The 23,664-nt window shown below is 42.2% G+C and overlaps 2 protein-coding genes across 2 annotated transcripts in view; both read right to left on the bottom strand.

Annotated features, from left to right (window-relative positions):
• LOC115466832 (gastrula zinc finger protein XlCGF26.1-like) overlaps positions 1-23,664 on the bottom strand; it is a 230,390-nt gene that overhangs the window by 58,112 nt on the left and 148,614 nt on the right. The window lies entirely within an intron of this gene.
• Positions 15,209-23,664, bottom strand: part of LOC115466830 (zinc finger protein 665-like) — a 54,487-nt gene continuing 46,031 nt past the window's right edge. The window contains 3 exon segments of the mRNA XM_030198376.1: positions 15,209-15,314; positions 15,317-17,166; positions 20,174-20,287. Of these exon segments, the coding sequence (XP_030054236.1) occupies positions 15,288-15,314; positions 15,317-17,166; positions 20,174-20,287 (1,991 nt within the window). The 3' untranslated portion in view covers positions 15,209-15,287.

Below are 23,664 nucleotides of genomic sequence, written 5' to 3'. Positions count from 1 at the left end.
ATTAAAAAAGTACATTTTAATTTGACTCTCAAAATTCTTCGAAGATTCCTCTTTCCGTAGAGCTATCGGTAGTCTATTCCAAAGAACTGGAGCCAGCCAAAAAAATGCACTATTCTTAGTTGTTGCTAAATGTGCTTGAGATGTTGCGATGAATGAGTTATAAACATCCTATTATCATTCTTTGATCTAAGTGATCTATTTGGCACATATGGAACTGCCAAAGAAGATAAGCAAGGAGGTAGCAATTCAAAAAAATAAAAAAGCCCTAATGGCTAATACAAGTATCTTATAGAAAATCATTAGCATCATATCTGTGTTAGTTGAATGTTCGAATGCTTATTAGGTGTATTATTATTATGCTAATGTATTATGTCTGTGGTATTTGAATTTCAGTTCTGTTAAATGTGGATATTTTTTATACTGTTTCATGGTAGTTCTGTTATTAGGTTTCAATTTACTGTTTTCAAGTTTACCTCATTTATTGTATTTATGTTTATTCTTGGTTATTTTATTATTGTTATGCTGTTAACAAAATTGTAAGTTTTATGTTAAACTGTACCTGCTCTACAACGCCTTGGGTGAATCTCTTCATAAAGGTGGTTAATAAATCCCAATGAATAAATAAATGTAACAGTCTGTTACACAACCATGATAACGAAACTGTGACTGACAGTGTCCTGCCTTCTGTTCCAGGCATTGGTCACATTCAAGGATGTTGCTGCTTATTTCTCGGAAATGGAATGGTATAGTCTGGGAGAATGGCAGAAGGAGCTATACAAGAAGGTTGTCGAGGAGATTCATGACATCCTCACATCACAAGATAACTATGGGGCTCATTTTCAAAGCACAAAGTTCCATAGACACACAGAAACACAGACACACACATGCACTGCTTGTTCAGAACAGGAAACAGACAAACTACTACTACTACTTATCATTTCTAAAGTGCTACTAGATGTACGCAGTGCTGTACACTTGAACATGAAGAGACAGTCCCTGCTCGACAGAGCTTATAATCTAATTAAGACAGACAAACAGGACAAACAAGAGATAAGGGAATATTAAAGTGAGGATGATAAAATAAGGGTTCTGAACAAGTGAATAAGGGTTAGGAGTTAAAAGCTGCATCAAAAAGGTGGGGTTTTAGCTTAGATTTGAAGACTGCCAGAGATGGAGCTTGACATACTGGCTCAGGAAGTCTATTCCAGGCGTATGGTGCAGCAAGATAAAAGGAATGGAGTCTGGAGTTAGCAGTGGAGGAGAAGGGTGTAGATAAGATAGATTTACCCAGTGAACGGAGTTCCCTGGGAGGAATGTAGGGAGAGATCAGAGTGGAGAGATACTGAGGAGCTGCAGAGTGAATGCACTTATAGGTCAATAAGAGGAGTTTGAACTGTATGTGGAAATGGATAGGAAGCCAGCGAAGTGACTTGAGGAGAGGGCTAATATGAGCATAACGACACTGGCGGAATATTAGTCGTGCAGCAGAATTTTGAACAGATTGAAGAGGAGAGAGATGGCTAAGTGGGAGACCTGTGAGAAGCAAGTTGCAATAGTCTAAGGGAGAGGTGATAAGAGTGTGGATGAGGGTTCTGGTAGTGTGCTCAGAAAGGAAAGGGCGAATTTTGCTGATATTATAGAGAAAGAAACGACAGGTTTTAGCAGTCTGTTGAATATGTGCAGAGAAAGAGAGGGAGGAGTCGAAGATGACCCCAAGGTTACGAGTCTATGAGACAGGAAGGATGAGAGTGTTATCCACAGAAATAGAGAATGAGGGGGGGGGGGGGGGTGGAGGAGAGGTTGGTTTAGGGGGAAAGATGAGAAGCTTAGTCTTGGTCATGTTTAGTTTCAGATGGCGCTGAGACATCCAGGCAGCAATGTCAGACAGGCAGGCTGATACTTTGGCCTGGATTTCGGCTGAGATTTCTGGTGTGGAGAGGCAGATCTGGGAGTCATCAGCGTAAAGATGATACTGAAAACCATGGAATGAGATCGGAGTACCAAGGGAAGAAGTATAGATGGAGAAAAGAAGAGGTCCGAGGACGGATCCCTGAGGTACACCAACTGACAGTGGGATAGAAGTAGAGGAGGATCCACTAGAGTATACACTAAAGGTACGCTGGGAGAGATAAGAAGAAAACCAGGAAAGAACAGATCCCTGAAATCCAAGTGAGGCCAGCGTATCAAGGAGTAGGCTGTGATCAACAGTGTCAAAAGCAGCAGATAGATCGAGAAGGATGAGAATAGAATAGAGACCTTTGGATCTGGCCAGGAACAGATCATTGGAGACTTTAGCAAGCACTGTTTCAGTTGAATGAAGGGGGCAAAAGCCAGATTGAAGTGGATCAAGAATAGCTTGAGATGAAAGAAAGTCAAGGCAACGGCGGTGAACAAGTACGTTCAAGTATCTTGGATAGGAAAGGGAGATGGGGCGATAGTTGGAAGGACAAGTTGAGTCCAATGAAGGTTTTTTAAGGAGTGGTGTGACTACGGCATGTTTGAAGGCATCAGGAATAGTCGAAGTGGACAGTGAAAGATTGAGGATATGACAGATAAAAGGGATGACAGTAGGAGAGATAGTGTTAAGTAGATGGGTGGGAATAGGATCAGAGGAATAGGTAGTTAGTTTTGAGGAGGAAAGAAGATGTATAGTTTCCTCTTCAGTGATTTCAGAAAAGGAAGAAAAGGATGCAGGGGTTGGAGGGTTGAGAGCAGTGGTGTGCTGGAGCCGGCTCGCACCGGCTCACAAGATCCGGTTGTTAAATTTTCTTCCAGCTTGTGAGCCGGTTGTTGAAAATAGCGAGCCGGCTCTGGCTCTCCTCCCTCCCTCCCTCCGGATCCGCCTCACCGACCGCTTGTTCTTTGAATTCTTCGGGGCAGGCAGTCTTGCCTGCCCGCTTCCAGCGCTGACTGTCCCCCGCTGCCGGTTTGCGCTTTAAAAATGGCCGCCGAGACTTCCAGAGGCGGCCTCGCGAGACTTCTGCTGAAGTCTCGGCGGCCATTTTGAAGCGCGAATCAGCAGCGGGGGAGTCAGCGCTGGAAGCGGGCAGGCAAGACTGCCTGCCCCGAAGAATTCAAAGAACAAGCGGTCAGTGAGGGACCGGATCGGGAGGGAGGAGAATTCGCCAAACAATTCGGGAGGGGGTGGCAGGGGGAAAAGGGAGTCGCTGCTGGGCATGGGTGGATGGAGGGGGTCGCTGGGTATGGGTACATGCAGGGCAGGGGAGAGGAGGGTCACTGCTGGACATGGGTGCATGCAGGGCAGGTGAGAGGAGGATTACTGCTGGACATCTGGGTGTATGCAGGGCAGGGCAGAGGAGGGTCGCTGGGTATGGGTGCATGCAGGGCAGGGGAGAGGAGGGTCACTGCTGGACATGGGTGAATGGAGCCCGGAGGACAGGGGAAAGGAGGGTCACTGCTGGACATGGGTGGATGGAGGACAGGGGAAAGGAGGGTCACTGCTGGACAAGGATGCATGCAGGGCAGGGGAGAGGGGGTCACTGCTGGACATGGGTGCATGCAGGGCAGGGGAGAGGAGGGTCATTGTTGGACATGGGTGCATGCAGGGCAGGGCAGAGGAGGGGAGAGAGAAGAAATGCTGGACATGGATGGAGGGGAGAGAACAGTGAGGAAGGAGGAGAGATGAGGGAAAGGGAAGAGAGGAGAAAAACTGCACATGGATGAAGAAAATAGGCAGAAGCTGAGGACCAGAAATGAAGAAGAAAGGAGGAAAGGAAAGAAATAAATGGAAAGGAAGCCCTGGAAACGGAGTTAAGAGGACAGATAGCAGCAGAATCGGATACTGGGACAGCATGATCAGAAAAACAGTCACCAGACAACAAAGGTAGAAAAAAAATCATTTTATTTTCATTATAGTGTTTGGAATATGTTTACTTTGAGAATCAGGTGCTCAACATTAAAAGTTTATATTTATTTACGGCATTTTATTGCACATTAAACATGAATTAGATTGGAACCTGGGATCATTTAATTTTTTTCCTGGAGGAATGCATTGCCACACACCCCCCAGGCTCTCTCCCTGGCCATAGCCAGCTCTGCAATTTGGGGGGGGGGGGGGGGGGGCGCAGAGGGGGATGGGGGGGCGCAAAGGGGGACCAGGGAGAGAGCCTGTTGTTAAACATTTACCAGCACACTACTGGTTGAGAGAATGGACTAAGGGAAGGAGAGTTGGAGGTGACCTGGATGAGAATTCAAGTTTAATCTTGTGAACCTTATCATGAAAGAACTCAGCCAGAGTCTGGGGGGAAAGTGAAGGGGGGGATGGAGGTGAAGGCACTTTGAGGAGAGAGTTCAGTGTGGCAAAGAGACGTCGAGGGTTTGAGCCAAGAGAATTTATCAACTGGATGTAATAGTCCTGTTTGGCAAGTAAAAGAGCAGACTGGAAGGAGGTCAGCAAGAATTTGAAATACATGAAGTCAGCATGGGCACGGGATTTCAGCCAAAGGCGTTCTGCAGAGTGGGCACAGGAACGTAGGTAGCGGATTCTAGAGGTCAGCCAAGGCTGGGGTTTGGTACGTTTTATAGAACGGGGAATGGGAGGAGTGAGAGTATCCAGAGCAGAAGACAAAATAGTATTATAGAAAGAGACAGCCTCATTGACAGACTTGGATAACATAGTGGTAGAGAGGAGATTTGAAACATTGGAGGACAGAGTAGAAGGGTCAATAGCCTGAAGATTCCTAAATGTATTGGTTAAGATTGGACGGGACTGGGGAGGAGTGTGTTTAAGTGTGAAAGTTATCAAATGATGGTCAGAGAGGGGAAGAGTTGAGGCACAGAAACTGGAGAGTGAGCAGTTTGAGAAGAAGATAAGAAGACAGTGGCCATTCTGGTGAGTGGGGGCAGTGGAGCACAGTTGAAGATTGAAAGAGGATGTTAAAGCAAGGAACTGCGAAGCATAAGAGTCAGAGGGATCATTAGCATGAATGTTAAAATCTCCAAGAATGAGGGAAGGAGATGAAGGTTCAAGAAAGAAGGAAAGCCAAGCATCAAAGTCAGTGGAAAGGAAGAAAGGGGCTTATCAGGGGGTCGATAAATGACTGCTACTTGGAGAGGCAGAGGAGCAAATAGATGGATGGAGTGGACTTTGAAGGAAGAAAAACAGTGAGACTGAGGTAGAAGAAGAGGTTGAAATCTACAAGAGGGTGAGAGTAGTAGCCCGACACCACCTCCGCGGCCAACCGGGCGAGGAGTATGGGAGAAAAGATAACCTCCATGGCATAGGGCCGCAACTGAAGCAGAGTCTTCAGAGTAAAGCCAAGTTTCAGTTAGGGCAAGCAGATGGAGAGTACGAGAGATAAGAGGTCATGGCTATAGGAAAGTTTGTTACAGACAGAGCGGGCATTCCACAGAGCGCAAGAGAAAGGCAGGGGAGGAGGAGAGGAACAGAAATTAAACTGGAGATATCATGGTGTGACCTGCACAAATAGGATGAGAGCTGATGTGGAGAACCAGGATTGGGATTAATGTCCCCAGCGGAGAGCAGGAGACGGAGCAAGAGAGTATGAAAAAGAGTAGGTACGATGACAGCGACGAAGGCGAGATGTACTCAGATAGAAAGGAGATGGATGAATGGAAGGAAGGAAATGCTGAAGGTTGAGAGCTGAGAAAAATGCCCTAGAGCGGAGGCCCTGAGTGGAGCGGAGTGGACCTGGGAGTCACCCCAGAGAAGGCTGTAAAGGATATGCAGATGAGCTGCAAGTCCTCCACAGCACCTGAAAGGCAGCCGGTGGTAGAGCTGGGCACCTCTCAGCTGAGGAAACGCTTACCAGGGGTTAGGCCGAAGCCAGCATTCCTCCCCCTGAGGGTCGCCTGATCCTAGCCAAAAAGTACCTGGAAACTCTTGGCACTTGGAGCAAGGGCCCTGGGAAAATCGGGGTGGACCTTCTTCATATAAATTTTAAATGCCATTTTCCTACTTATTTACAGGTTATTCAATTGTTAATCCTGATGTTATGTTCAAGATACAAAAGGAAGACAAGAAATATTTCACTCAACATTTTGAGTGGGAGGGAAAAGAAAACACAGATGATTCCATGAAGAGTAAGTAGATGTTTTGGATTTGCAGATCTCTGAATTTTCAGATCAAAGTCTCCATTTCCTAATTTAGTATTATTATTTTCTTAACAGGCCTTCCGATTGTAACGTCTGTGATCTCGCTGATTGATCCTCCTAAATCAGAGACGTCTAAACAGACTCAGCCTCCTGTAACAAGTTAGTATAAAATTCCTCTTGCACATCTTAATAAAGTCAGCCGGGATTATTTAGGAATTCAGAACTGGTGGGATGCTGTCAAGTACCCCTCTTTTTCGGTTTTGTACCAGTGGAGCTGCCTATGAAAACATTATTATTATGGGCACTTACAGGCCTTGTGGTAACTTTTTTTCTAAACATATTGGGCCAGATTCTATATCTCACGCCTCACATTTGGCGCCAAAATCTAAGCTTATTTCATATCAACATGCGTAACTTAATTGGCTTAATAAGCCAATCAGAGTTTCCAACAGCATTTAACAAGCAATAATGAGCAATAATTAGAATTTATTTGCATAACTTGCTAAGCGTATGCTGTAATGTACTGCGCCTAAATTTTAAACTGTTCAGTTCAAAGGGATGTGACCATGGGTGGGGGAAATGGGCATTCCCAAATTTACGCACGTTCTTATCAAATATGGCCCAGTCCGCTTAACTCTACGCACGGGTAGTTTTAGGCGCTGGGATATGAACCGAGCATATTCTATGTACTGTGCCTAAACCTTATAGCATATGCATAGGCGGAAATGAGTTCTGCATGGATTTTTTAAGCGCCATATATAGAATCTGACCCACTGTGCTGTTTTTTTTTTCTGTAATAGGCTCCCACAATGTCAAGCCTGACATTTTAATCCGATTTGAGCAAGAGGGATTTCAGGACTGAGCCTCCAGGAACTGAGGAAAGAGGAAATCTGACCACCACAGGCACATCTGAGGAACTGCCTGAAGCATCTGATGAAGCTACGATTAAAGCTAGTAATGAGGTGATACAAACTTATCCTGTAAGAAAGATGCCTCCTCTGGACCAGGGACAGTGAGAATGAGCAGTTATAATCACAGCCTCTGACTTCTAAATCTTGTTGTGTAGATAATGTGTTTGTTCTATTTTTCTTATTTTTACTTTTCTCCTTTTTTGTGTGTGTTCTCTTTATTTTTTTCATTTCTTCTCTTTCTGTTATTCTCCCCCACCCCATCCCATGTCACTCTCTCTTTCCTTCACCTTCTTTAATATCTATTGTCTCTCATCCTTTACCAAGTTTTATAATCTTCCCTGTATCTCTCACTGTTTCTGACCTCTCTCTATCCACTTTGCAATCTGTTTCCTGCTGAATTTTTATTGTTCCACTCAATATCCTCGTTAACATATTGAACCACCACCCTCCAGTTTAGTCCACTCTAGCATGGTGATATAATTTGTACCCTGATATCTGAGTCTTCCATTGGTTATCTTCCTTTCACAGATCTCTGTGTTGCCTTTTATAGCTATCTTTCAATTAGTGCAATATACTCTAACTCCCATCTTATTTTTCAAGCTTCTAGGATTTGTATACAGACATTGCAAAGTGTGTTTTTTGTCTGTATTTACAGCTTGCTTGCTTACTAGTTGACAAGGATAGTTAACAGTCTTTACTCTCCATCTTCTCTTCCCTCAGTGGCATCTGGCCTACTCCTGCCTTTGTTGCAACTTCCCTTTCGGGATGCCCTTACTTCTCTGTTTTGATAGTATTCTTTTAAAGGTACCTAATCCTAACCCGTGTGCTCCTGAGCAACTGTCAACTTCCCCACAATGTTGTCCAGTTCCTAACAAATCTAAATCCTTGTTCCCTGTACCATTCTCTCACCCACATATTGAAACTGGAGCTCTGGGTCCTGAATGTGGAACAGGGAATATTTCTGAGAATGTTACTCTGGAGCTTCTGGATTTCATCTTTCTATCCAAGAGCCTAAGTTTGGCTTCCATGACTTCCCTCCCACACTTTCCTATGTTTTTGGTACCCACATGTACCAAGACAGCTGGCTCCTCCTCATCATTGTTTAAAATCTTATCTAGGTGATGTGTGAGATCTGTCTCCTTCACCCTAACCTTACCCTTCTCTCCCTAGCAGAACTTCCTGGAGACACATCCTCAGCTGCTTTTGACTGAGTAAGCCACGTTGAATCGAAACCGTGTGGGATATGAGACCAAGGGCCCCTTTTACCAAGCTGCGGCAAAAGGGGGCCTGCACTGGTGTCAGCATGTGTTTTTGACTTGTGCCGAGGTCCCCTTTTTACCGCAGCAGATAAAAGGTAGGTCTTTCTTTTCTTGAGGAAATAGCCGTGAAGCACTTGCCGCACCGTCATTTCAAGGGGGGGGGGGCCCTTACCACCACCCATTGAGGTAGCAGTAAGGGCTTCTGTGGTAACCGGGCAGTGCATGACACTGCCTGATTACCGCCAGGTACACACCGGCTGGGGATGGGAACTATCGCCGGGATTCTACAGTAGCCCAGCGGTACTTCCTTTTTAGCAAGTGGTAAGCCCATAATAGGTTTACCGCTGCTTTGTAAAAGGTCCCCTGAATGAATAAATAAATATTAGCTCAGGTCCTCTTAAAATGCTTACAAGATATAAGTATAGATGGGGACAGATTTGCAGTGGTTTTCCTCTTTTTTAAAAGGTTTTCTCCATCAAATATGAGTTTTTGGGGTTTTTTTCCAGGGAGAGTCGCCGTGGTTTAGTATGCTGGAGGGGGGGGGGGGGGGAGGTCCCTCAGGATTCTGTTTTCTGCTATATTATTTGACATCTATAGGTCCCTTTTATGTGATCTCTTGTGACAGAGTATTGTTTGTCATTTTTTGTGCTGATGCTATATTAGCGATTGTATCTTTTTCTAAGTCTTGGTTCTCATCAGTCATTTTACTGAAATTTCGGGCGGGGTCACGTGGCCCGCGCACCAGCGTCCTTCGACACCAAAATTATTTGGAAGTTCTTTTGCATATACTAAGTTCCGCTTTCGGGCGAGGGTCACGTGACCCGCGCACCAGCGTCCTGCGACACCAAAGCAAGTGCGCGCCTGAGGAGCAGGTGCTGCTTCTTAGGTTTGCTCCTTGGGGCATGCAACGAAGGGTGTCATATCTTTATGGCACTTTGTTGAGATTTTTTATGATCTTGCAATTAAGCACACGCAAGTTTCAATTTATGAAGCGAAACAAAAGATGACCGGTGAGAAGATTAATTTGGATAGTATCTATAAGCGGGCTAGCTGCTATTGTTTTTCCACTTTTTGGTCTTATCTAGTGAATTTCTCATGCCGCCTCACGTTTCTTTACCTCTGCCTTTGGAAACTTCCCATATCCCAGTACAATGGGGCTGGCGGCCAAGTCGGAAAAATATCACTATGGATAGGCCACGCTTTTTAACATTTCCTCCAATTTCCACAAGGTTAGTTCTTGATGATAACCCTTCTCCCTCTTCCCTGTCATTAGCACTGGTAAACTGTCGGTCCTTGAAACGTAAGTACAATTATATCATGGATCTTATACAATCTTATCAGCTTGATCTCTTTGCGATAACAGAGACCTGGATTCTCTCTGGAGAAGAGTCCTATTTATTTCAATGTTTACCAATAGGTTATTCAGTGAGCTATATATCTCGGGTGGGTAAGCGTGGAGGTGGATTAGCTTACTTTTATGCTTCAAACCTTAAAGTTAAGGAGATTTCTGAGCATGGCCTTTCTTATTCAGAGGTTCTTTCGGCAGCATTTGACAACATTGCTCCTGTGAAAATATTGAAACAAAGGACGAAACAATCTCAACTGTGGTATCATCCCGGTTTAAAATTATGTAAACAGCAAATGCGTAGAGCTGAACGACTATGGCGCAAGGGAAAAACAATAGAAATAAACAATAAATGTAAGCAATGTCAACATTACTATATAATGCAGATAAAGATAGCAAAAACTACTTATTTTTCTAAGCAAATACAGGAGGCTTCAAATTCATCTAAACAGTTATTCCTCATTATGAAACATCTAACAACAAAGCCAGGTACAAGTACAGAGAAATTATATATAGAATCGGAAGCATTAGCGAAATTTTTCATTTCCAAAATTGATAAGTTAAGATCTCAGTTTGCTAAGGATATAAATGCAGAGGAGATGCCCACTTCATCTTTATCAGGAGCATGGCACCAATTCGAGATTCCATCATTAATATCTTTTCAAAAATTATAATATCTTTTCAAAAATTAATGTCACATATCTCACCTACTTACAGTTCGTTAGATCCGATACCATCAAATTAGCTAAAAAGTTCATCGTTAGAACTACAAACTCACTTAAAAAGAAGTCTTATAGAGAGGATAGTTCCAAAAGCTCTTAAAGAGGCCTTGGTAAAACCTAGTTTTAAAAAATCCTCTTTAGATCCATACTCCCCAGGTAATTACCGTCCGGTGTCTAATCTCTTTTTTATCTAAAATATTAGAAACAGTTGTGTTTGCTCAGTTACAATCCTATATAGAAACAAAAAATATACTATACCCGAGACAATTGGGCTTTAGGAAAGGGCACAGTACAGAGACAGTTATGACTTATCTTTTAAGTGAAATACATACTAGATTGGAGCAGGGTTATATTGCATTGATTATTTCGCTCGATCTGTCAGCAGCATTTGACCTAATAGATCATGATATATTACTTAATCGTTTGAAGGAAGTTGGCATCTCAGGTACGATCTTTGATTGGTTCATTGCTTTTCTTATGAATCGGTCATTTAAAGTTGTACAAAATCGTTCCATTTCGAAAGTTCACTCTGTTTCCTGTGGGGTACCAAAAGGATCGGTTTTTTCACCAATTTTGTTTAATCTATACATTAGTCCTCTTTCATTACTTATCCAGTCTTTGGGTATTATTATTATTATTACATTTGTATCCCACATTATCCCACCTTTTTGCAGGCTCAATGTGGCTTACAATTCATTGTGGATACTGGAAATAGGAAAGAATGTACATTTGGTTTAACAGCGAGTTTTGGGTACATGATGGTGAAATACATAATATTAGAAATAGAAAAAGAGTATACATTTGTTTTAGCAGAAGTATTGGTTACATGATGGTAAAATACATGATAGTGTTAAAGCCATAGACAATTAGGTGCATGAATGATAGTGTGAAAGCAGAAGACATTAAAGAACATTCCTGGGTAACTTAAAGAAGGTAGAGTTACGCGTGTTGTTCTTTATGATATATTTTGTCGAACAGATAAGTTTTCAGGAGTTTGCGGAAATTGGTCATTTCGTAGATTGATTTCAGGTTACGTGGCAGTGAATTCCAGAGCTGTGTGCTTGTATAGGAAAAGGTTGATGAATGCACTGATTTGTATTTCAAGCCTTTACATTTGGGAGGATGGAGATTGAGGAATGTGCGGGAGGATTTTTTTGCATTTCTGGGTGGTAGTTCTATTAGGTCCGACATGTAGGCTGGGGCGTCGCCATGGATGATTTTATGGACCAAGGTACAGAGTTCATGTTAGTTCATGTTCGTACACGGATGACTTTCTCTTGATCCATTATGTGAAACCACTGGACATTGAGTTAACACAAATTCAAAATTGTCTTGATGAGGTGGCTAGTTGGCTTAAAAGACATCATTTACTTCTCACTGGTCTTCCACTCAGCCATCTCTCTCCTCTCCAATCTGTCCAAAATTCAGTGGCACGACTTATTTTCTGCCAGAATCGTTTTACCCACACTAACCCACTCCTCAGGTCACTTCACTGGCTCCCTGTCCGATTCCGCATACAGTTTAAACTTCTTGTACTGACCTTTATATGCATCCACTCTGCAGCCCCCCATTACCTCTCCACTCTCATCTCTCCCTACATTCCTCTCCATGAACAAATCTCTCTTGTCATCCCCCTTCTCCTCTACTGCTAACTCCAGGCTTTGCTCCTTCTCTCCTGGCACCTTATGCCTGGAATAAACTTCCTGAACCTATACGTCCAGCTCCATCTCTACCTGTTTTCAAATCTATGCTGAAAACTCACCTTTTCACTACTGCTTTTAGCTCCTAGCCAATACTCAATTGCCCTCCTCTTGCCCCTTCCTTCCTTCTCACCCATTACTTCCCTCACCTGTAACTGTCTTGTCTGTCTGTATTATTTAGATTGTAAGCTCTTTTGAGCAGGGACTGTCTTTTTATGTCAGGTGTTTAGTGCTACATGCATCTGGTAGCACTATACAAATGCTAATAATAATAATAATAATTTAGTCTTAAATCCAGATAAGACTGTTACATCCTGGATAACAGGTCATGAAGTAGTTCCTTCTGTAATACCACACTTTAATAAACAGATACCAACGGTAAAATCTTTTAGATATTTAGGAGTCATTATTGACTCAGCACTATCATTTAATGAGCAAATATCTGAGATAGTAAAGAAATCTTTTTATCATCTACGAAAATTGCGTCCAATTAGAAATTCAATTGACAAAGATTTGCTATGTACCCTAACATATGCATATATTATGACACGTCTGGATTATTGCAACATCATCTATATAGTAACATAGTAGATGACGGCAGAAAAAGACCTGCACGGTCCATCCAGTCTGCCCACCAAGATAAATTTATATGTGCTACTTTTTATTTGTACCTGTCCTCTTCAGGGCACAGACTGTATAAGTCTGGCCAGCACTATCCCCTCCTCCCAACCACCAGCCCTGCCTCCCACTACCAGCTTTGGCACAGACCGTATAAGTCTGCCCAGCACTATCCCCGCTTCCCAACTACCAGTCCTGCCTCCCACCACCAGCTCTGGCGCAGACCATATAAGTCTGCCCAGCACTATCTCCGCCTCCCAACCACCAGCCCCGCCTCCCACCATGGCTCTGGCACAGACCGTATAAGTCTGCCCAGCACTATCCCCGCCTCCCAACTACTAGCCCCGCCTCCCACCACCGGCTCTGCCACCTAAACTCGGCTAAGCTCCTAAGGATACATTCTATGCAGGCCTTACTAAGATCAATATAAAACGGTTACAAATGATACAAAATACAGCGGCCCATATTATTTCTAGGGCTTCAAAATATGATAGGATTACACCTCTCTTATTTAATTATTTTATTTAAAGCATTTATATCCCACATTTTCCCACTGGTTGTAGGCTCAATGTGGATTACAAAAGCATATCAGGACTACAGTACTAATAGTATATTTAAACAGTACAAACAGTAAATTAAAGATTGGCGTTATATTAAACAACAGAATAGTAAAGAAAATAGGTTTAAATGTCTCTGGATTATTTGAAACCAAAGAAATTGATCAGATTAAGTTGCATCTGGAGAGTAAACCTTTTTGAATAGGATGGACTTTAATAATTTTCTAAACTTTAGATAGTTCTGGGTTGATTTAACTAATTTGGGTAAGGCATTCCACAGTTGAGTAACCAAAAAAGGAAAGTTGGAGGCATATGTAGATTTGTATTTGAGGCCAAAACAATCCGGATAGTGTAGATTTAAATAAGATCGGGAGGAATTAGATCTGTTTCTGGGTGGTAAGTCAACTAAATCTAGCATGTATTCTGGAACTATGCCATAGATGATCTTGTGAGTCAAGGTGCAGACCTTGAAGGCAACTCGTTCTTTGATTGGAAGCCAGTGCAATTTTTCCCGAAGGGGCTTGGCGGATTCAAATTTAGATTTTCCGAAAATCAGTCTTGCTGCCGTGTTCTGGGCAGTCTGAAGTTTCTTAAGTAATTGTTCCTTGCATCCGATATAGATTCCATTATAATAGTCCAATTGGCTCAGCACCATCGATTGAATCAGGTTACGGAAAACAACTCGTGGGAAGAAAGGTTTTATTCGTTTGAGTCTCCACATTGAGTAGAACATTTTCTATGTGATGCAATTTATTTGAGATTCCAGGGTTAAGTGTTGATCGATTGTGACTCCTAGAAGTTTTAAGCTATCCATAATGGGTAGGGAGAGGTTGGGAGTATTTAAAGTGGTGGGATTGTATTTATTATACTGCGATGATATTATGAGACAATGAGGGGCATAATCGAACGCGAACGCCCATCTCCATGGGCGTCTATGTCCAAGAATGGGTACGTGAAGGAGTGGGACAGACCGTATTCTCGAAAAAAATGGGCGCCCATCTTTTGTTTTGAAAATACGGTTTGTACGGACCAAAATGCCATGGATTTAGTAGTTTCTGAGCTGGGCATTTGTTTTTTTTAGCGATAATGGAAACTAAAAACGCCCAGCTCAGAAACGTCCTAATCCAAGCCATTTGATCGTGGGAGGGGCCAGGATTCGTAGTACACTCACCCCCCTGAAATGCGAGGACACCAAGCGCATGGTTCGGGATAAGGTATCTTGCAAAGATACCTCACAAACAGGGAAGATAGGGTTTCTGGATAGTGAGGTTGGGCTTACCTCCATTTAGTAAAAGGGACCCTAAGTGGGGAATAGGAATACATACACATAAAACATAATGTAGTAAAATTCAATGCTTTGGTCTTCACCAAGAAAGATTTGGGAGAGATACTGGTGACAGAAATGGTATTCAAAGCTGACGAGTCAGAGAAACTGAATGAAATCTCTATAAACCTGTAGGATGTAATGGCACAATTTGACAAATTAAAGAGTAGCAAATCTCCTGGACTGGATGGTGTTCATCCCCGAGTACTGATAGAATTGAAAAATGAACTTGCAGAACTATTGTTAGTAATATGTAATTTATCTTTAAAATCAAGCATGCTACAGGAAGATTGAAGGGTGGCCAATGTAACGCCAAGTTTTAAAAAAAGATTCCAGAAGTGATCTGGGAAATTATAGACCGGTGAGCCTGACGTCAGTGCCGGGCAAAATGGTAGACACTATTATAAAGAAAATATCTAGAAATGACAAGAGATTCTGTTTAAAGACAATAGGTGTGTCAGACTTTAACAATAATAGTTAAACCACTCTCTCATTGTTAGACGAAAAGGTCTCAAGAAGCCTCCAGCTTTTTATTTTAGCTTCGGGGGCTGGACTGCTTCATCACTGGCCAAAAACCTCGTTATATTCTACTTTACTCAGTTGCTAAATTGCTCTATCACATTTATATGGATTCTCTAAGTGTGAAAACTTAGTTTGTCTGTTGTCTCCTTCTCCTTAGGATCTTTCCTGCACCTCGACTCCCAACCACGGTATGAATCCTTTCATGGACTTTCAGGTGGGCCTTGCTTCTGAAATATTTATCACATTCTAAACATTTAAATGGTTTCTCTCCTGTATGAATCCTTTCATGCTGTTTGAGCGCAAACATGCTTCTGAAACATTTATCACACTCTGAACACTTAAATGGTTTCTCTCCTGTATGGGTTAACTTGTGACGTTTTATGCATGATTTCCTTGTGAAACATTTATCACATTCTGAACATTTAAATGGTTTCTCTCCTGTATGAATCATTTCATGCTGTTTGAGCTCAGACATGCTTCTCAAACATTTATCACATTCTGAACACTTAAATGGTTTCTCTCCTGTATGGGTCAACTTGTGAACTTTTACGCGCGATTTCCTTGTGAAACATTTATCACATTCTGAACATTCAAATGGTGTCTCTCCTGTATGAATCCTTTCATGGACTTTCAGGTGGGCCTTGCTTCTGAAATATTTATCACATTCTAAACATTTAAATGGTTTCTCTCCTGTATGAATCCTTTCATGCTGTTTTAGCACAAACATGCTTCTGAAACATTTATTACATTCTGAACACTTAAATGGTTTCTCTCCTGTATGAATCATTTCATGCTGTTTGAACGCAAACATGCTTCTGAAACATTTATCACATTCTGAACATTTAAATTGTTTCTCTCCTGTATGAATCCTTTCATGAAGTTTCAGGTCAGACATGCTTCTGAAACATTTATCACATGTTGAACATTTAAATGGTTTCTCTTCTGTATGAATTCTATTGTGGACGTTCAGGTAGGCCTTGCTTCTGAAACATTTATCACACTCTGAACACTTAAATGGTTTCTCTCCTGTATGGGTTAACTTGTGACGTTTTATGCATGATTTCCTTGTGAAACATTTATCACATTCTAAACATTTAAATGGTTTCTCTCCTGTATGAATTATTTCATGCTGTTTGAGCTCAGACATGCTTCTCAAACATTTATCACATTCTGAACACTTAAATGGTTTTTCTCCTGTATGGGTCAACTTGTGAACTTTTACACGCGATTTCCTTGTGAAGCATTTATCACATTCTGAACATTCAAATGGTGTCTCTCCTGTATGAATCCTTTCATGGACTTTCAGGTGGGCCTTGCTTCTGAAATATTTATCACATTGTAAACATTTAAATGGTTTCTCTCCTGTATGAATCCTTTCATGCTGTTTTAGCACAAACATGCTCCTGAAACATTTATCACATTCTGAACACTTTAATCGTTTCTCTCCTGTATGGGTCAACTTGTGAACTTTTACGCGTGATTTCCTTGTGAAACATTTATCACATTCTGAACATTTAAATAGTTTATCTCCTGTATGAATCCTTTCATGGACTTTCAGGTGGGACTTGCTTCTGAAATATTTATCACATTCTAAACATTTAAATGGCTTCTCTCCTGTATGGGTCAACTTGTGAACTTTTAAGAGTGATTTTCTTGTGAAACATTTATCACATTCTGAACATTTAAATGGTTTCTCTCCTGTATGAATCCTTTCATGCTGTTTCAGCGCAGACATGGTCTTGAAACGTTTATCACATTCTGTACATTTAAATGGTTTCTCTCCTGTATGAGACCTTTCATGAACTGTGAGCTCAGATTTCCATCTAAAACATTTATCACATTCAGAACAGTTAAATGGTTTTTCACAGTATCCAGATAGGTTACTTTTGTTAGTACCTTCACAGTCATTAATTTCAGTCCTAAGCCTACTTATGTGGCTTCTTTTTTCTCTGTCTAATTTTTCTCCTGTCTGGGCTTCTGCTTTCACACTGCTCGGTATTATGCTACTGCTACCTCCCTGACAGTCAGCTGAAGGATCGATGCCCTCTCTGGAAGGGTCTCGATGTTTCCATTCCTCTTTCTGCTGTTTATTGCACTTTCTCACTCTTTCACTCTTATTCCTAAATCCATCATCTGTTGAATAAAACAAATAAGAGTATGATCCTTAACAGTAGTAGGAGTAATTTTACAGCTATGGAAAACAACATACTTAAGCAAAGGCGGCTGCGAGGGGCAGGAGTGAGGAGGCTGCATTCCTACTCTGGGATAGATGTAGACCCGGGGAAAGGGAAGGAAAGGAGGGCGCTTTGTCAGGAGGGTGGGAGGGGGCTCAGGGGGTTCAAAAAATAATTCTTTTTAAAGCAATGTGGGTGCCAGCCCAATACTCAGTAGCTCATGTCCTGTGAGAGCCAGCTGGTAAATGCAAAACCCTGGGCTCCTCCGAAATTCCACCCCCTGTACTGCCCCTGACCAGCCCACTTTTTTTTGTGAGCAGTCAGAGGCAATATTCAGTGGTACTGCCTGCTTTAGTGCCAATTAATTTGGGAGGTCATATGTGTGTAAATGCCAATATTCTAACTGTGCAATATTCTGAAAATATCCTCTTAACTTTCATAGGGAGACATCTGGTCTTCCCTGATCATTTTTCTTCCATTAGTTCCTCCAGAACAGTTCAGATGAGGGGGGTTTGCACTCCTACCAGCAGCTGAAAAGCATTTTCTGTAATCAAAACACTGGGTTAGTTCTGAACTGCTCTGAAGGAACTAAAGAAAAGAAAAGAAACCTAAGATCACATGTCTCCCTCCTTAGCGTTCCTCCAGAGCAGTTCAGATGAGTGGCAAATAAATACCATAACAGTGACCTTTACAAGGGTGGGACAGTGAAATCCATGGACTACACTCTCTGTCCAAAGACTGCATCCTGTCTTGCCTGCAAATCCAAACTATAATGCCTTAAAAAAAAACAAAAGAATGCCCAGGACGCCTTACAAGTTTCTAGATGTGCCACCAGAAGGAGCTTGTCCCCTCGTATCATGCACGTTTAGCACTTCTGACACCAGGCAACCTCTAAGGCAGCTGTTCCCAAACTGGGGGTCATTTGCAAAATCCTCATTTGGGTTAAGAAGCAGTTAGCACAGCATTGGCATTCTCCTCTTTCCTGCTACCTCTGCTGCCAGGCAGCTGCCTCTCAGGGTTGGCGGCAGCAGTGGTGAAAGTAGCAGCAACCCACAGAGGTCCCTCTCCCTGCACTCAAGGCTGATAGCTGTGGGAAGGACCAGTAGAACTATCAGCTTCACATGTAATATGAGAGACCCACATAGCCTGGTAATATGTTACGCTGCTCCTGCCGACTACAGAGGAAAACAGGTTGAGGGGGATTAAGAGAAAAAGGCATTAGTGAGAAGCAGAAACAAAGAGGAAGGGCTGCAGAACAGGGGGCAGAGAAAGAGAGTAAGAAGAGGCTGGACGGCAAAGGAGAGAGAGAGAGAGAGAGAGAGAGGGTGAAGAGCTTTTACTGCAGCGTATATAAAGAAAGAGAGAGAGAGAGAGAGAGAGAGAGAGAGAGTGAAGAGGATCCATGGCAGTGGGGGAGGAGGAAGGTGAAATCCCGGTAGGGCAGTCCACAAATCTACATTTGCCTAGGGCCCGATATAGTATTAATCCAGCCCTGGTGGAATACCCAGGAGAGCAAATAATTGAAGGGTGGGAGACTGTAGGTTTAGAGGCCTGACTACTGCGGATACAAAATTTCTGAGTGTTATTATCTTGCCAGATTCAATTGCTCTTCCTTTGCCTGGGGTTAGGTATCCTAATAACTTCAGGATTAGTTAGTAGTGTGTGTTATCTTTAACTCACTCCCTTGACAGGTACTTAACATACTTTATCATCATTCCAGGTGTTTTGCATAATACATCGTCTCTGAATTCATTTTTCATTGCTGCCAATTAGAGAATGACACAGGGAAAAATTTATCCCCGTCCCCTTGGGTTCTGTCTCCGTCACCACAGGCCCCAGCTCCATTCATGTCCCTGCAGGCCCTGTCCCCATCCCGTGGGCTCTGTTCTCATCTGCAGAAGCCTCGAACACTTATGATTTTATATTTAAATGTTTTCATTAAAGTATAAAAAGGAACAATATCCTGTGCAACTGTGGTTTAAAAATCACAAATAGAAAACAATAATAACAACAACGAGCAACTATAATAACCCCACCACCACCACCTTCTACCCTTCCAACCCCAACAATAGCTGACTTCTGCTACCCCAAGGAATCCTAATTCACCCTGTTAAAATGTTCAGGGGTACAAAATACAACCCATTCTGTCTGCCCTAGAGGGGAGAAATATGCCCTATGAAGCACTGTTATGATTTTTTAATCTGTGGATGATTAAGAAGTCATCAACAATTTCAAGTTCTCCTGTCTTCCACAGTCCTTCCTGCAATAGAAGATATCTTCTTAGAAGATGTGCTGGTAGCAGGATGTACAGGATCCCGCATGCAAAGTTTGCTAGCTGTGGCCAGCATGTTTGCTTGTTTTTCCAGAAAATAAAAATATTGTCGTCTGCATCAAACATAAATAACAGTCCAGTTCTTTACAAGGCTTCAAAGCAGAAAGTGACACAGAGACAGTTTGTCTCCGTCCTCACGGGCTCTCTCCCCATCCCCGCTGTCCCTATCCCCGCGGTTACTGCGGGTCCCTGTCCCTGTGTCATTCTCTACTGTCAATATTGTCAATTTGTATTAACATCTGAGCCTTGTGTCCGATCCTCTTAGTGTTTATGTTTTAGGACTGCGAGTGGGAAGTCTTGATTTAATTACCAGAGTACTAATTTACCATTATTTCTTTATTTTTTCTTTTCACTTGTTGCCGTTTCTCTCCTGGGGTTTGGCAAAATGTGATTTGTCCCCTAGTCAGTCAGATTTTCAGGAAATCCACAATTAATATTAATGAGAGAGATTTGCACGCACTGCCTCCACTGCATGCAAATCTCTCTCATGAATATTCATTGTGCATATCCTGAAAACCTGACTGGCTGAGGAACCTCCAGGACCAGGCTTGGGAACACTGGCACAGAGTGTTTATCTGGACTCCATAAGGCAGTTTTATAAAGATGAATAACAAACAAATAAAAAAAAACTTGCCTGTTACAGGAGAGTGAACCTGTTCAGATGTCTCTGATTCAGGATGATCCATGAAGGGGAGATCTTCCTCTTGTTTAATGTTCAGTGAGAACACAGATGTTACAATTGGGAAGCCTGTAATGAGAAAATTAAGGGGTATTCAGCAAGCCCTGATAAAATCTGTTTTCTAATATAAGATTAGGTTTCCACATTTTTGATGTTGTTGATCCATCTCCTGTGATCTGAAAATGCAAAGCCCTTTAACTCCAAAACATTCACTTACTTGTTCTGGGGTCCTTCATGTTTCTTTTCCCTCCAGTTCAATGTTGCACAAAATATTTCTAGGCAGTTCAAAAAAACTGAGTCACCCCATTTTTGTATTCCTTACACTATCTGCTTTATTTTAATTAATGTTGCTGGTTTTTAAAATACTAAATGGGATGGCCCCAGCAATGTTATGACTTTATATACTCCTTGAAGAGATTTGCATTCTTTGGATGACGTTCAATTTCAACTTCCACCATGAAATGACATGTGTTCACGTGATACAAGAAAGAAAACGATTCAAAGACAGGGTCCAGTTAGACTGAACTTGTCACCAACTCAATTACGACGTCAACCTTTTTATAAGATCTTTGGAAATGCACTGGTGACTCAACATGCTTCGATTGAACACGGACCCATTTACAACGAACAGCTTAGCTTGTAGACCTCAACTTATTGTTCAGCCTCTTCAGGTCTTATTGAGTTAAATTGGCAATTAACAAACAATAAACTGTCAGCTCTTCCCGTTCATGTGCAGAATATACTAAAGCACAGCACTAAGAAATGTCTTCTAAAAGTAAACAAAAAAAAAAACAATCAAAGAAAAACTAAATGCACTGGATATGCTAAAGATGGGCCCTACTCAGGCAAATGTGTCTTGTAAGCTTGGTGTTAGAGAAGCAACTTTTCATGGCTGGATCAAGAAAGAGTCCAAGTTAAGGGAATCCATCTTGGATTTCGACGAGAGTGAGGGTTTACAAAGGAAATGAGATTAAAACTCAGCACAGACAATGATTTGGATAAGGCTGTGTTCAAATGATTCACACAGGAAAGGGCAAAAGGAACGCCAATTTCTAAGGCCATTATACGTCATAAGGCAGAGTCTCTGAAACAAAACCTTGACAATGAGCAAGGAATTTCAAGGTATTTCAAAGCATGCAATATAGATGGTTATGGTGTTTTAAACTTTGTCACGGATTTGGCAAGTTGCCATATCAGGTGAAATTCATACAGTTGACACAGCTCCTGCTAATGACTGTGCAGATAAACTACGCACCTTAATAAATGAAAATGGATATTCTCCAGAGCTAATCTATAATGCAGAAGAAACGGGGTTCTGTTACCGAAAGCTCTCAGACAAAACACTTGCCTGCAAAACTGATGAACAAAAGGCAGAGGGCTTCAAGGAGATTAAGGATCATGTAACACTGCTTTTTTGTATGAACAAAATGGGTTAACGCAAACTGAAACTACTCTGCATTGGGAAGTCAAAATCCCTGCACTGCTTTCACCATAAAAATATAAACACGCAAGTATTCAAAAACAACAACAGCAAAAATGCTTGGATGACATCGGACATATTTCAAGAATGGCAGCTTAAACTTGAGCCAAAGGCAGTCCTCCTTCTCAACAACTCTCCTGCGCGTTCTCCGGTGGAAACACTAACCAGCAAAGATGGAAAATCAAGGTAAGCTGTCTTCCCAAGAACATCACCTCCAAAATACAACCACTGGACCAGGGAATCATTTCTACTTTTCAAATGAATTAAGTAGAATATTTGCAAAGGTTACTAAAGGCAATCTGATTACTGGGTTAGCTTCAAAGGGTTTGCTTGAAGCAGTTTCCTTAGAATCCAAACTATATAGAGAGGAAAGGTCCCAATTAACTTTCTTTCTGAGACGTTCTGAGAGAAGAGGACATTTCACTGGGTAAGTGACGTGATTTTGCTCTGTGCTTGGTAACTTAAAAGATTGGGTTTATAAGAGGAATTGTATGCTACTGATAAACACAGAACTAAAAAGGAAAAAAAAGAAGCAAACTTTATTAACTAGTCTCCATACCCTTTAACCCATAGTTTTAAAACTTGAATTTTCTGCCACAGCATTAACAGACAGACTCTAGAAGGCACAACAGGGCCTAGTTCAGTCCTTATTCCCAACCCCTACCCAGCTCCCACCCACCCCTAGCTCAACATTCATAGTCAACTCAAGCATAGTACCGGAAGATTGGAAGGTGGCCAATGTAATGACATTTTAAAAAAAGATTGTCAGAGGAGATCCAGAAAATTATAGACCAGTGAGCCTGACGTCAGTGAAGGCCAAAATGATAGAGACTATTATAAAGAACATAATTACAGAGCATATTCAAAAGCATGGATTAATGAAACAAAGCCAACATGGATTTAGTGAAGGGAAATCTTGCCTCACCAATCTATTACATTTCTTTGAAGGGGTGAGCAAACATGTGGATAAAGGTGAGCTGGTCGATATTGTGTATCTGGATTTTCAAAAGGTATTTGACAAAGTACCTCGTGAAAGACTCCAGAGGAAATTGGAAAGTCATGGGATAGGAGGTAGTGTTCAATTTTGGATTAAAAACTGGTTAAAATATAGAAAACAGAGAGTAGGATTAAATGGTCAGTATTCTCAGTGGAGATGGGAAGAGAGTAGGGTTACCAAGGGGTCTATGCTGGGACCGCTGCTTTTTAACATATTTATAAATTATCTAGAGATGGGAGTAACTAGTGAGGTAATTACATTTGCTGATGACACAAAGAGGTGCATAATCGAAAGGGACACCCAAGTTTTTCTGAGGACGTCCTCGCAGGAAGACCCCATGAAGGGGCGGGGAAACCCGTATTATCGAAACAAGATGGACGTCCATCTTTCGTTTCGATAATATGGTCGGGGACGCCCATATCTTAAAATTTAGGTCATCCTTAGAGATGGTCGTTTCTGATTTTCGGTGATAATGGAAACCGTGGACGCCCATCTCAGAAATGACCAAATCCAAGCCATTTGGTCATGGGAGAAGCCAGCATTCGTAGTGCACTGGTCCTCCTCACATGCCAGGACACCAACCGGGTACACTACGGGGCACTGCAGTGGACTTCAGAAATTGCTCCCAGGTGCATAGCTCCCTTACCTTGTGTGCTGAGCCCGCCAACCCCCCCCCCCCCCCCAAAACCCACTACCCACAAATGTACACCACTACCACAGCCCTTATGGGTGAAGGGGGGCACTCAGATGTGGGTACAGTGGGTTTCTGGTGGGTTTTGGAGGGCTCACATTTACCACCACAAGTGTAACATATAGGGGGGGGATGGGCCTGGCTCCGCCTATCTGAAGTGCACTGAACCCAGTAAAACTGCTGCAGGTACCTGCATACTGCTGCAATGGACCCGAGTATGACATTTGAGGCTGGCAAAAAATATTTTTAAAGATTTTTTTTGAGGGTGGGAGGGGGTT

This window comes from Microcaecilia unicolor, chromosome 3 (genome assembly GCF_901765095.1).
Source record: "Microcaecilia unicolor chromosome 3, aMicUni1.1, whole genome shotgun sequence".
Classification (NCBI taxonomy): domain Eukaryota; kingdom Metazoa; phylum Chordata; class Amphibia; order Gymnophiona; family Siphonopidae; genus Microcaecilia; species Microcaecilia unicolor.
This window is presented reverse-complemented; position numbering and strand designations above follow the sequence as displayed.